The sequence below is a fragment of the Pinus tabuliformis genome, chromosome 1_2 (assembly GCF_031772625.1).
Source record: "Pinus tabuliformis cultivar Carrire ecotype Pingquan chromosome 1_2, CPIR1, whole genome shotgun sequence".
Classification (NCBI taxonomy): Eukaryota; Viridiplantae; Streptophyta; class Pinopsida; order Pinales; family Pinaceae; genus Pinus; species Pinus tabuliformis.
In genome coordinates, this window is record NC_142298.1 from 918,814,157 (window position 1) to 918,826,297 (window position 12,141).

The 12,141-nt window shown below is 40.0% G+C and overlaps 1 protein-coding gene across 8 annotated transcripts in view; it reads right to left on the bottom strand.

Annotated features, from left to right (window-relative positions):
* The window catches only part of LOC149208937 (uncharacterized), a 396,364-nt gene that overhangs the window by 314,069 nt on the left and 70,154 nt on the right, over positions 1-12,141 (bottom strand). For all 8 annotated transcript variants that reach the window (XR_016252813.1, XR_016252814.1, XR_016252812.1 and 5 more), the window contains 2 exons: positions 11,389-12,127; positions 10,855-11,182 (listed from right to left, as the gene is read on the bottom strand). Coding sequence is in view for 5 of the 8 variants with exons in the window: in XM_089396219.1 (XP_089252345.1) it covers positions 10,855-11,182; positions 11,389-12,127 (1,067 nt within the window). In the remaining 3 variants the exon portion in view is untranslated. The remainder of the gene's footprint in view (positions 1-10,854; positions 11,183-11,388; positions 12,128-12,141) is intronic.

Here is a 12,141-nt window from a genome sequence, read left to right on the forward strand (position 1 = left end):
TGGCTCCTACAGTGTCCTATTATGGTTGGTAAAATATACCAATTGTGGTATTGTCAGAAGTTAGATGCATTTTTTATCCTCAGTTTTACACAAAATTTCATGGTTTCGAAGGTTTTAGTCTAGGTATCAATAATCATTCATATTAAGGGGATATTGTGATTGCATGCTGGGATGTAGTGGTGCAAATACAGGAAGGCTTGCTAAACCAAGAAGACATCATATTTATAAGAATGGGTATTTTCTTTTGGTTGTTATTAATCCAGTGATGACATGTTAATTTAGCGAAATTTGAAGGCGCACATTGATGATCAGCAATGCCAAATTTTTAGCTACAGCTAAGAGCACAAAGAACTAAATATTCACTTTGCAAGTTTTGTGAGCTCAATGCAAGAATCAAACATGATCATAACAGATGGCATACCAACTATGCAATACCAACATTCCTTAATATCAAGCATTATGTCCTTTGCATTATGGAGAACAATCATGATACCAAACTTTAACCTTATGGGCGTTGAATGTGCATTGGGTTTCTGAGCATTGAATGTGTCTTTGGCAGCATTAAATCATTCTGGAGCAGCATTATTATATGAAGCAACATATAATTGGCATGGCTGCAATTAATTGGAAGCAACATTTATTGTCATTTCATACATTGCCTTGGAGCAACATTCATATGGTCTACACTGCAGTGTTGAAACATTGAAGAAGCTTTTGTTATATATGTGCTCAACACTGAATCTGGGGGAATATTAACAAATATGCAGTCATAAACTGGAACCATACCATGTTTTCCTTACAAAGTGTTCTCTCAACAATATTCTTGCTTTCAGAGTGTTCTCACAACAATATTTTGCACCGCTCTTACAATGTTTCCATGTCATATACCAATCTTTCTCAAATAAGTGCCACAATGATGAATAGGAATCCCAAAAGTAGTGGACAAGGGTTTGGCCCCTTGTTCTCCAAATAATAAACATGTGGTGGTCCCAATGGGTGTGAGGGTACACCGTAACCTCATGGGTCTCGAAGTAGGTCGAAGACACCTGCAAACCATCTGTAAGGGCTCAGATGATGATGTAAGTGATGCCACTTCAGCATACAAGTCTGTGCTCATCTGCCAAGTGCATGGTTCAACTGTGGGGCCGGCTAAGCATGGTGAACCAGGTGGATCTTCATCGTCCAATAAGTAAATCTCGAGCAATCTCTGAACATCTCTATGGATTCATGGAGTGTTGTCTACTATTGTGGAGGCCCATGGCTCTCAACATACACCCTACATGTGCCAATGTAGCCCTCTAGAGGTCCAGGACCCCGTATAGAGAGACCAAACCCAAAATGGAGACTGTCTGCAATCTTGCATAAGATCCAACGCATTCCCTAGCCTTCTAGTATAACAAATGATCAAAGGAAATCGAGTTAAAGAGCTTACAAACCATGGACAACGGGTGGGCACTTCATAATGGCATGCCCTTACATAGTGGGCTTTAGCATGTGCTAATGTCTCTTAGTTAACATCCAAAGGAGTCTAGGGGACAAGAGCACAGACCTAGCCCATTCTTTCCGTCGAATCCCCCCATTAATCCATGCCCATAAGTATCCATGATAAGCAAACTACAATACTCAATTACCAAATGACAAGGCATACCTTTAAGTTCAAGAGGCCCACCTTGAAACATGCGATCATGACAGATGGGTGAGGGACCGCATGGTTGGTTCAAGTGGTGGAGAAATGGCACAACAAGCTAGTTGGTGGCTGCAAGGGGTTGCTGGCTGCCAGCCAAGGACCATCTTGGAGGAAAAAAAAAATTTCCTAGGGATATCACCCACAAAATGGTGGGTAACATTTGGCTCCAACTAGGACGTGATCTCTCGAAAAAGTGGACGAAGCTACTCGAATGAGAGATCACGAGAACTCTAGCAATCTCTTGGTTACCGTAGACCTATTATCTGCACATATAATAGATGAAAAACACGGGGCAGCATGCTTTCGCGATGTCTCATGATCGCACATGCTTGGATTAGACCCATAAAATCGACTCATAGAAGTAAACTTTCAAATGCAGTTTTTAAATCTAAATGCAGCTAATCTATCATGAGAAATATCATATGACATTAGTTCTAATGCAAAATCAGCATGCAATGCATCCTACTCTACCATGCATATGGTACAATGTCAAGTCTCAAGGAAAGGGGTGATACAACTTAACTTGACCGACTCGGGCCAAAGTTCGTCATTGAGTCTAGCAATGTAATAATAGTCCTCCCCAACTTTTCCATGAATCTTGACATGCATTGGGTCTCTATCAACCAAGACTAAGTCCCTGACCTTATATTCCTTTTTAGGCTTCCACTTGTTACTCGTCTTGTGATTTGGTCGTTTGAGAATGCAGACTTCTTGTGATGGGACATCTATGACCACAACATCCATGAGAAGTGATATATCAAGGTTCCCAACCAAAGAGACCTTTAGATCTTTTATGAGACTTTTCACCTCTACGGGCTTAGATTTAAAACCACATACCTTTTTGTATGGGTGAGTGATGTTGAGAGCCGATTGCTTCATAACTTTTAAAGGCATGATGTTTGCAAAAAACCCCGAGTCAAACATACAATTACATAAGGGGAGGTCATTGATAGCCAAAGTGAGCATAAATGGTTCATAGCCAGGGTTTCGATCAGGTATATGAATGTTTTGTAAGTCTTCGAGTAATTCTTCTTCTTGAATACCTAGGAACATCTTGATTTGTTGTTGCTGCTCGAGAAGTTTTGCAATCTCTTTCAAACGAACGGGTATGGTTATTTTCCCTATGGCAGCCCCTACGTCAATGTCAAGCCTAACCTCTTTCCCTTCTCTTTCTTCTTGATGTTTTCTCTCCTTGGAGGATCCTTTTTTGAATTGGCTTTGGTTGGGGGATCCTTTTTGGGAGGAATTTCAGGGAGAGACTCGTTGGGAGGGGCTTGCTTGGGTAATGAGTCTTCTTTAGGTGGTTCCTTAAAGGTATTAGGGTCTTTATTATTGTCATTTCATGAATATTGGACCCCTTTGAACCTTCCCTTGCTATCAATATTAAGAATGGATTCTTCCTTTCCTTCCTTAAGGGTGACCTCACTAATGGGAGGGTGTGTGTATGAAGTTTGAACCTCCCAGCAAAACGTTGAAAATGTCAGATTCCACAAGGTTAGCTTGCTCGTCTATTTCTTCATCATCACTTCCCCCTTTTCACTTCCCTCATCTTCAGAAAATGAATCTTGTTCAACTGCGTTAGTTGGAGCCAAAGTGTTTGGGATTTGAGATGAGCTTGGCTTATCCTTTTCATTTTGCTTTTTGGGAAAGGGTTTTCCTTTTGGAATATAACTAGATTTTTGGGCCCTTTCCAAGGCAATGATTTTATTCATGATAACCTTGTCACATGAGTTGACTTCTTCACTAAACTTCTCCATTTTCTTAAGGATGGCCAGGAGGGTTTCTTCGTGTTGATCTTTAGATTTTTCCTTCTTGACCTCGGTTTTAGCTCTAGGGTGGTCAGTGACATTCACTTTTGAGATTCGTAAGTTTTCCTCAACCTCCACTGCTATCTCTTTGGCTTCAGCCAATGTGCAAGGTTTCTTGTCCCTTAATGCATAGTCAAGTGGCCACCCAAAACTTATATGAATTTCTCAAGGATGTTAGCTTCAAAGGGTTTCAAATGATGGGGGATATCCTTGACTACCCTATCAAATTTTGAATGAATTCCCAAATGTCTTCCCTTCCCCTAGTTATTTGATAGAATTTTTCAATGTTAAAGGTTCCTTGGGAATTGCATGACCATCTCTTCATGAATAGGTCCTCGAAGTCATCAGAGTCTTCTATGCATGTTGGGGGAAGACTAAGGTACCATTCTCTTCCTTGTCCTTCAAGTGATAGATCAAAAAGCATCACGAGCTTATCTTCATCGAAGATCATCCTAGGGGCCATGTGCCAATAGAATTCTTCAACAAAGTCATGGGCACTCCAAGTAGCATCCCCTTTGAATTTGGGTAACCATCGGTTATTACTTTAAGGTAATGGTTTGGGATCATCACTCAATTTCAAAGGGGCAAAGACACTAACCAAGTGTCTTTCACTTTTGGTCATCTTGGGTTGGTCTTGTTTTGGGTCAGTGTTAGAACTAGATGCCATCTTTGGGGAAGGGTCACTGACCTCTTGAAATTCAAGGTGAAGAGAGGTCCCAACGGGTGATGGGGCTCTTTCCTTCTTTTTTGTAGCAGCCCTAGTTTTGGGAGGAATGTTGTCACTTTCAAGTAAACTAGGGGTTTTAAGAATGAGTGGAGTTGCTAGAGGAATACTTGAATTGTCGTCAATGAATCAATTCCTCAATGATTCACTAGGGAGGTAGACTTGCTTCCTCCCCGGCAACGGCGCCAAAATGTTACCGCTCAAACTAGCAGGCGGTCCTAGAGGGGCAATTGCTAGGTCAAGAGCAACAATGAAGCTAAAGCCCACTATCACCATAGCAAAAACTTCCTACTCTTTACGGACTTTCACCGATGGGAGGAGACCCGATATATAGAGAATCACTTATGAAGGATAGATCAACTAAGATGGATGTGGAGTGATCTCGATGACCCTTTCCTGGGAGAGACTCAAAAGTGGGACTTGCTTCTTAAGCAAAGTGCAAGGTTCTCCAAGATAGGGGAATAGGGATTTAAGGACTTAGGTTAGGGAATGTGACTTGTAAAGGAGCCTCCTAAAATCCTTGTGGTACTTGGTTTCCCAAGTGCTTTTTAAGAGTTGACTTTGATAAGAATGGGACCACACGGGACCAAGTGGACCCAGGTTAGGTCCAGAGGAGGGAGTTTAGAAACCAATGATGAGCTTGACCTAAACAAGGAAAAGAAGGGGATCCAAGAAAAGATATTCACTTAGAGGTGTTAAAATGATCCCTATGAGGTACTAGCAGAGGGAAACCTAGGGCAAAATTGGTCTCAACGATAGGGCTTGGGATATCTCACAATCCCACCATCGGAATCTCCTCAAATTTGGAGGGGGCCTAGGAGACGCACCAATGCAGAAGAGCCCAAGAGATCGAAGTTTTCTATGTATGGTTTGTTGAGAAAGTGATGCCCTAGGAGGCCTAATGCGGCTAGACCTAGAATAAAGAAGAAAAGGTGAAGAAAAATGGTTCTTAAAATGATCACCTTATGGTAGACCAGTGCCTAATCCTTTGGGGAGATTGGAGTTAAGAAGAATAATGAGAATGGACTTCGTTTCTAGGTCAAGGAGGCTTCAAGGACTAGTTCTCTTAGCGTTAGGGCACAAGAAAGTGACCTTAAAGCTTTATACTTCGTTTTGCAAGATAATATGGCTTATCAAGATGAATTCAACCATAGAATTATCCTTAGGAAAATTCGTTAAACATACATGGCCTATACATAGAGAGATGTTATCTAGAAACAATAATTCCAAAATTTCGCAATAATGCATGCTGCAATTAGCCCGAGTATAACGAAATTCCCATTATTAATGCATGTGACAAAGTAAAAGAAAGAATAGCATAAAATTTTGTACTTACATTTAAGAGAATATATCCAACCATCAACAAATTGCCAATCAAGAAACTCCAAGACAAGAAGAGGTAATCCAAACATCAAAATTCATTCTATGCTCCAAAATTTCGTCCACCAAGAAGGAATAGCGAAAATCTCTAGAGAGATACAAGTCCAAACCAAGTGATGATGCTAAAATGAATCCTCATCACTTCTATTTATACACTTCTAATGAGTTTGATTTAGCTACTTGGGCCTATATTAGCCCATAAAATAAAAACAATGTGCAAAAGAACTAAATTTTGGTGACAAGCCGACCAAACTAGCTCATAAACAAAAGAATAAGCCTCTCAAGAGGTCGAATGATCAACAATACATGTCTTTGGGCCTTCTAAGAAGCCTGATGAAGTCCATAAGTGCCACAATGATGAATAGGACTCCCAAAAGTAGTGGACAAGGGGTTGGCCCCTTGTTCTCCAAATAATAAACCTGTGGTGCTCCCAATGGATGTGAGGGCACACAAGTAACCTCATGGGTCTCCAAGTAGGTCGAAGATGCCTGCAAACAATCTGTAAGGGATCAGATGATGGTGTAAGTGATGCCACATCAACATACAAGTCCTGGATCATCTACCAAGTGCATGGTACAATTGTGGGGCCGATTGGGCATGGTGAACCAGGTGCATCTTTCTCATCCAATAGATGAATCTCGAGCAATCTCTGAACATCTCTAGGGTTCCATGGCTCTCAACGCACACCCTACATGTACCAATGTAGCCCTCTAGAGGGTTAGGACCCCGTATAGGGAGACCAAATCCAAAATGGAGACCATATGCAATCCTGCATAAGATCCAATGCGTCCCCTAGCCTTCCAGTACAATAAGTCATCAAATAAAATTGAGTTAAAGAGCTTACAAACCATGGAAAATGGGTGGGCACTTCATAATGGCATGCCCTTCCATAGTGGGCTCTGGCATGTGTGTTAATGTCTCTAAGTCAAGGTTGCACGAAACGGAGAAACGGGTACAAGTTTCCAAAACGGGAAGCGATATGAAACGCGACCTCCCCATATTTTGTAAACGAGAAAACGCGAATATATATATATATACATTAGGACATTTAAGAAATATGTGCAATCATAAAGCATATATGATACATTCTAATTTATTACATTATGATAAAATTGTCAATTGTCAATGCATAAACTATACGTCTCTAAATTTACATCACATTTACTCATGAATGATCACATAATGAAAATAGAAATATCCAAAATCAGCCACGAGAAATTTCTAGTTTCTTGTCTCGTGCTTGATTGGGAGTCTCCTCCTACATAGTCGAACGACCTTAGTGCTCTTGATTAAATACAAGTTTCATACCCTAGTACCCTACATGCTCTTGGTTATTGGGAGTCTCCCCTGCATAGAGGGCTTGGTTCTCTTGATTAAATACAAGTTCCATACCCTAGTACACGATAAAATCCAATGGAAACATTGCAATCCCCCCCAATCCTGAAATCTTGAAAAACAGATAAGTCTGCTGGATTTTGAGTGAGATCTAAAATTCTACTTTCTCCATATGAAATCCAATGAGGGCGAAAACACTCTCAAACATCCTGATTCATTTCATGGTAATGTTAAAAATTTAAGTAAAAGGATGAAAATGAAAAATAAAGGAGAATATCACTTTTACTTTAAGAATTTAACATTACCATGAACTGCATATGCCTCAAACTATTCAAGTAAAAGGATGAAAATGAAAAATAAAGGTGAATATCACTTTTACTTTAAGAATTTAACATTACCATGAACTGCATATGCCTCAAACTTCCTGATGAACTGCATATCAACACTAGGGCAAAAATTCACTTTTATAACTTTAGACAAGCATCTAGAAGCAACTAGAAGTCACTAGGATAACCTGAAAAAAAAAATTAGAAAACAAATTGAAAAAAAACACAAGTAAAATGCTGAAACGTGAGTCGTACGGCCGTGAAACACGTTTCCGGCCGTACTGGCCACGTTTCAGTTTCGTGAAATGTGGCAGTATGGCCTGAAACGCGTTTCACGGCCGTACCACACACGTTTTAGTGTTTTGTACTAGTTTCTGTACGGAAACGCCCTCTTGCCCTACGTTTCCTGCAACATAGCTTTAAGTTAACATCCAAAAGGGGTCTAGGGGACAAGAGCACAAACCTAGCCCATTCTTTTCGTCGAATCCCCCCATTAATCCATGCCCAGAAGTATCCATGCTAAGCAAACTAAAATACTCAATTACCAAATGACAAGGTATACCTTTATGTTAGGGAGGCCCACCTTCAAACATATGATCATGACATATGGGTGAGAGACCACATGACTGGCTCAGGTGGCAGAGAAATGGCACAACGAGCTAGTTGGTGGCTGCAAGGGGTTGTTGGCTACCGGTTGAGGACCATCTTGGAGAAAAAAAATTCTCCTAGGGATATCACCCACAAAATGGTGGGTAACACTAGTCACCTGAGATCTCCCCTATTGGCCTATGGCTTTAAGAAGGGCACTACTTCAGAATTCCCAATTTTGGTAGCGTGGTCCTGGTTTCCCATTCCATGCTTTTCACTCCCTTCCGCACATTATAAGCCCTATTCCACCATTTTCCTTATCTAGGTCCACAGGACCATAGGGTCTACAAGGTCTGGTATACCCCCTTCCCTTGTCCACATATCTAGGTCGAGCCTGGAAATGTCGCCCCAGAGGTTGATGCAGCTAAGAGAAAGCTAAAAGCATATCATGGCCACAAGCAAGAAACCAAAGAAGAAAAAAACCATAAAATGCAAAAGATGGTCGTGACATTAATAATAGCACGTGGGCAAAAACCAAGCTTGAGCTCTACCCCTTATCATTATGGCCACTTATTGCTCAATCACATCATTAAGGGGAACCCATGCACATTCCAACCCCTGGTGGGCAATGAACTGCCCCAGCTTTAACGGGGTAATAACTATTATACATAATTCACAGCATGCTCTATTTCCAAGAGCATCGAGCAATAAACAAAGAAAAAACAAAAGGAAAATAAAGAGGGGTGGGAAAAAAAAGGCTAGGGTAACCCATACATCCACAATTGCTCCCTCCTCAAATCTGTACACCCAATATGTGGACTTCCTCATGATTGTTAAACCTTTAGCCCATGGCATTTGGCCCTGAGACCCCTTCATCCCCATTTTGTTCCATCATTATTCACATGCCACCTATTGATTGAACGATGTACCAAGGACATGTCTTTCCCCGTAGGGGTTGGGAACACCTAATAAGGTACTACAATTTGTTGAAGAGGGTAGAGATTTTCAGTACCAGATGCCGAGAAGGAGTCCCAGAGTGTTGGAGAGACGTTTTCCCAGCGAGCAACAGGCAGGACGGCTAGACTAGCAGTCACTTCAGGCAGCAGTTGCAGCAGGCAGCATCAGGTTGACACAGAGTCTGCGCTGGCCTAGCTAGACGACTTGCTTTTCAGAGGCAGTCCAGTGCCGGAATTGCCCAGAGTGAGGGTAAATTCCCTCTAGATATTTTTGCCAGTGTTTTCTTTGTAGGATAGCCAGATTTCGGCATACAGATTATTGTACTCATAATTTCTCATTGTTGCATAATAATAAAACCCTCATTTGTTGCACCAGTTTTCCCAAGCTGGGTTTTTTCAGGGACAATGGTTCAAAAATAACAGTGTCATTTTTATGTGTCTGCTAGTATTTTCTCAGTTTCCAGCGCTATTATTTTCCACAGTATTTTATTTGTGAAGGTTGCAGCGTGATTTATTTGAAATTTGTCGTAGTAGATAAATTGTTAAAATAATTAACAATTAGAAAATAAATTCCAGTTGCTCCAATAGGATTTCAGTTTTGGAATTTTCACGGCTAAATGGGCAAGGAAATATATCACTGATGGAGGTGATGGAGATATGATGGCACATTGTCATCGGCTACTAGTGGTTATCGGGGCTTTATGAAAATTTTGATGATATATAGTTATTTGTTGTAGTGATATTTTTAAAAACTGGAACCAGTAACCAACCCAGTCCAACTATCAAAACCGTTTTTGAACCCAAATGGGAAAAACCAGACTAGTCAGATCTCAATGAACCGGTCTTTCAAAAATTACATGAGATAATTAATTTTTAATGGAAAATTTTATTTTTAAGATTTAGAACCATGATTCCAAACCATTAGAGGCAAAATATGCAAATTTTTACCATGTAAGGGTGAATATATCAAAATGGCACCGAGTGAAATACATATTAGCAACAAAATACATAATCAATGAGGCTTTAAATGGCTCCATGGTCACAAAAACTCCAAATGAAATGTGTGAGGCAAATGAGAGGGGAGGAATGATTTTATAGGCTTGAAGGAGCTGTTTTTGGAGGAAAACGTCCCCTCGTTTCCCAAAAAACTACTCACATCCACCCTCAATAGCTCGGTGTGGGCCCGCAGCCGTGCACATGTGAGTTGTCAACCACCCGCCCAGGTTATGACAAAACTGGCTGGTTCATGCCAGTTTGGTACCAAATTGGGGTCTACCTCAACCCAAACCGGAGTAATTGGCCGGGCTGACCTCCAAACCTAACGAACCAGCTGGTTTGACTGGCTAGTGGTTCAACCCGGTTGGGTTTTAAAACTATGGTTGTAGCATGATTTGTTTTGGATTCTAGAGGCCATTTAGAGCATCTTTGTTGATGTATTTATGGTTCAGAGATGGATTGCACTCAAAGTGCTATTTAAGTTATGTGCACATTTACTTGTTATATATATGAGAAACTTTGCATATTTGTGTATAATGGTTTGGATTCATATATATATATATTCCAAAATTTGAACATTTTATGTATTTTTTGGTCGATCGGTTTTTTGGTCCAGTTTTTTTCTGGTTCCATTCCGATTCACATTTTTGGGGTCAACCAGTTCAATGACTAGTCCGGCTCTGATAACATTGGGATGGAGATGTGTAATGCATTGCAATGTTAATAGTTTAGAATGAAAGAACATTGAGATCTTTCAAGTAAGAACGAAAAAGAATTTAGAAGGCCAGCCATAATAATAAAATAATAATATGTAAATATCAAGAAAAGGGAAACTAACATATCAAATTCAATACATAATCTCCCTCCTATAGTGATTTTCTTGAACAATATAAGCAGTCATACTAAAGCAGTAAAATAAATAGGAGACTTCTGATATACTTTCAGGGATGTTTGTGAACAAAATATAATTCCCATAAACAGCATAGAAAACAAGCAGTAATTCACCGTTGAGACCTTAAAAATATGGCATGAATCAGTGTATGTAGATATTCACCTGAAATTTCTCCTCGATCCTTTTTTTCTACATCATCTCTAACCATCCCCAATTGTTCTCCAAGGCCTTCAAAGTCCTTGTTCAAAAGTCCTGATGTCACCTCCCCAGCGATTTCAGATTCAAGGTCTGGAGTGGTTAGTCTTTCCTGACAAGCTGCTTCAGAGTTATTCAATCCTCTTTCAATATCAATAATTGCACCACCAGAATACTCAATATCGGCCTCTAGTACCCATGCTTCATCCTTGGTCACGGGAAGGACTCTCATGTTACAAATATGAGGGGGAAGCTTCCCAACATCCACCCGTGTGCAAGTTATTCCACTAATGTTCTGCTTAAATTTCAAGTATAAGAATCTCAGTAAATACAAGTAATTTTGAACTACAAATATATATTATCCTAAATAAAATGGTAAGAACGCTTGAATTGCTGGGACATAAATCGGGAGTTCTTTGTCATCATGGACCCGCCAAAAAAAGAGTGGATTTGCAGTGTAATAAACAATTTAGAGGAAATGAAGGAATAGAAGATGCAAACCTGAATTAAAACCTGACATAAGGCTATAGCTTCTGAACTTTTTTTAAAATCAAAGAAAAATCTTGAAAACAGCAAATTCCAGCAAAGGGTTCCTTGGTCAATGATGCCTCTCTCACAAACAGCATCACTATCAACAATAGCACTGTTCTCTGAATCTATATGAGTAGCACCAATCAACTTGCTTTGGTTCCCAAAACTTCTAGATGCTGATGATGGTGAAGATTCAGCATTTAAATGATCATCACGATTTTTTGTTGAAAGAGAGGCTTTTCTTGAAAAATCCGTTAATGATGAACTATTTGGATTAAGGAGTGCCTCATTGCCAATTTTCTTCTCCTCTTGATTCACAGCAGGAAAATTGTTTATCTTACTTTCATTACCAGTTTTAGAAGACTTCCTGACAGTGGCTAGTTTCTTCAGGAAAAGGCGTACCTTTGAGGAAGTTGCATCATCCTTGTCATTTCTTTCTCTTTGATTGCTAACAACAAAATTTGACTTTAATAACAAAGGATAACCTTCATTCAGCCATAAAAAATACTGTTCAAATTCTTTCTTCAACATCCAATACCAATCTGCTCCTCCTGGACCAGATCCTCCTCCTCCAGTCCTTGAAGCAAGTCGAAGTGCTTTGCACCAGGCTTCCTTTTCCCAAGCAGTTTCAAGATATATTAAACAAACTTTACTTCCAAAAGCAAGGACACTATTCTTGTTTTCCAGCTTAATTGGATATCTTCTTTCCCTTCATCAAATATC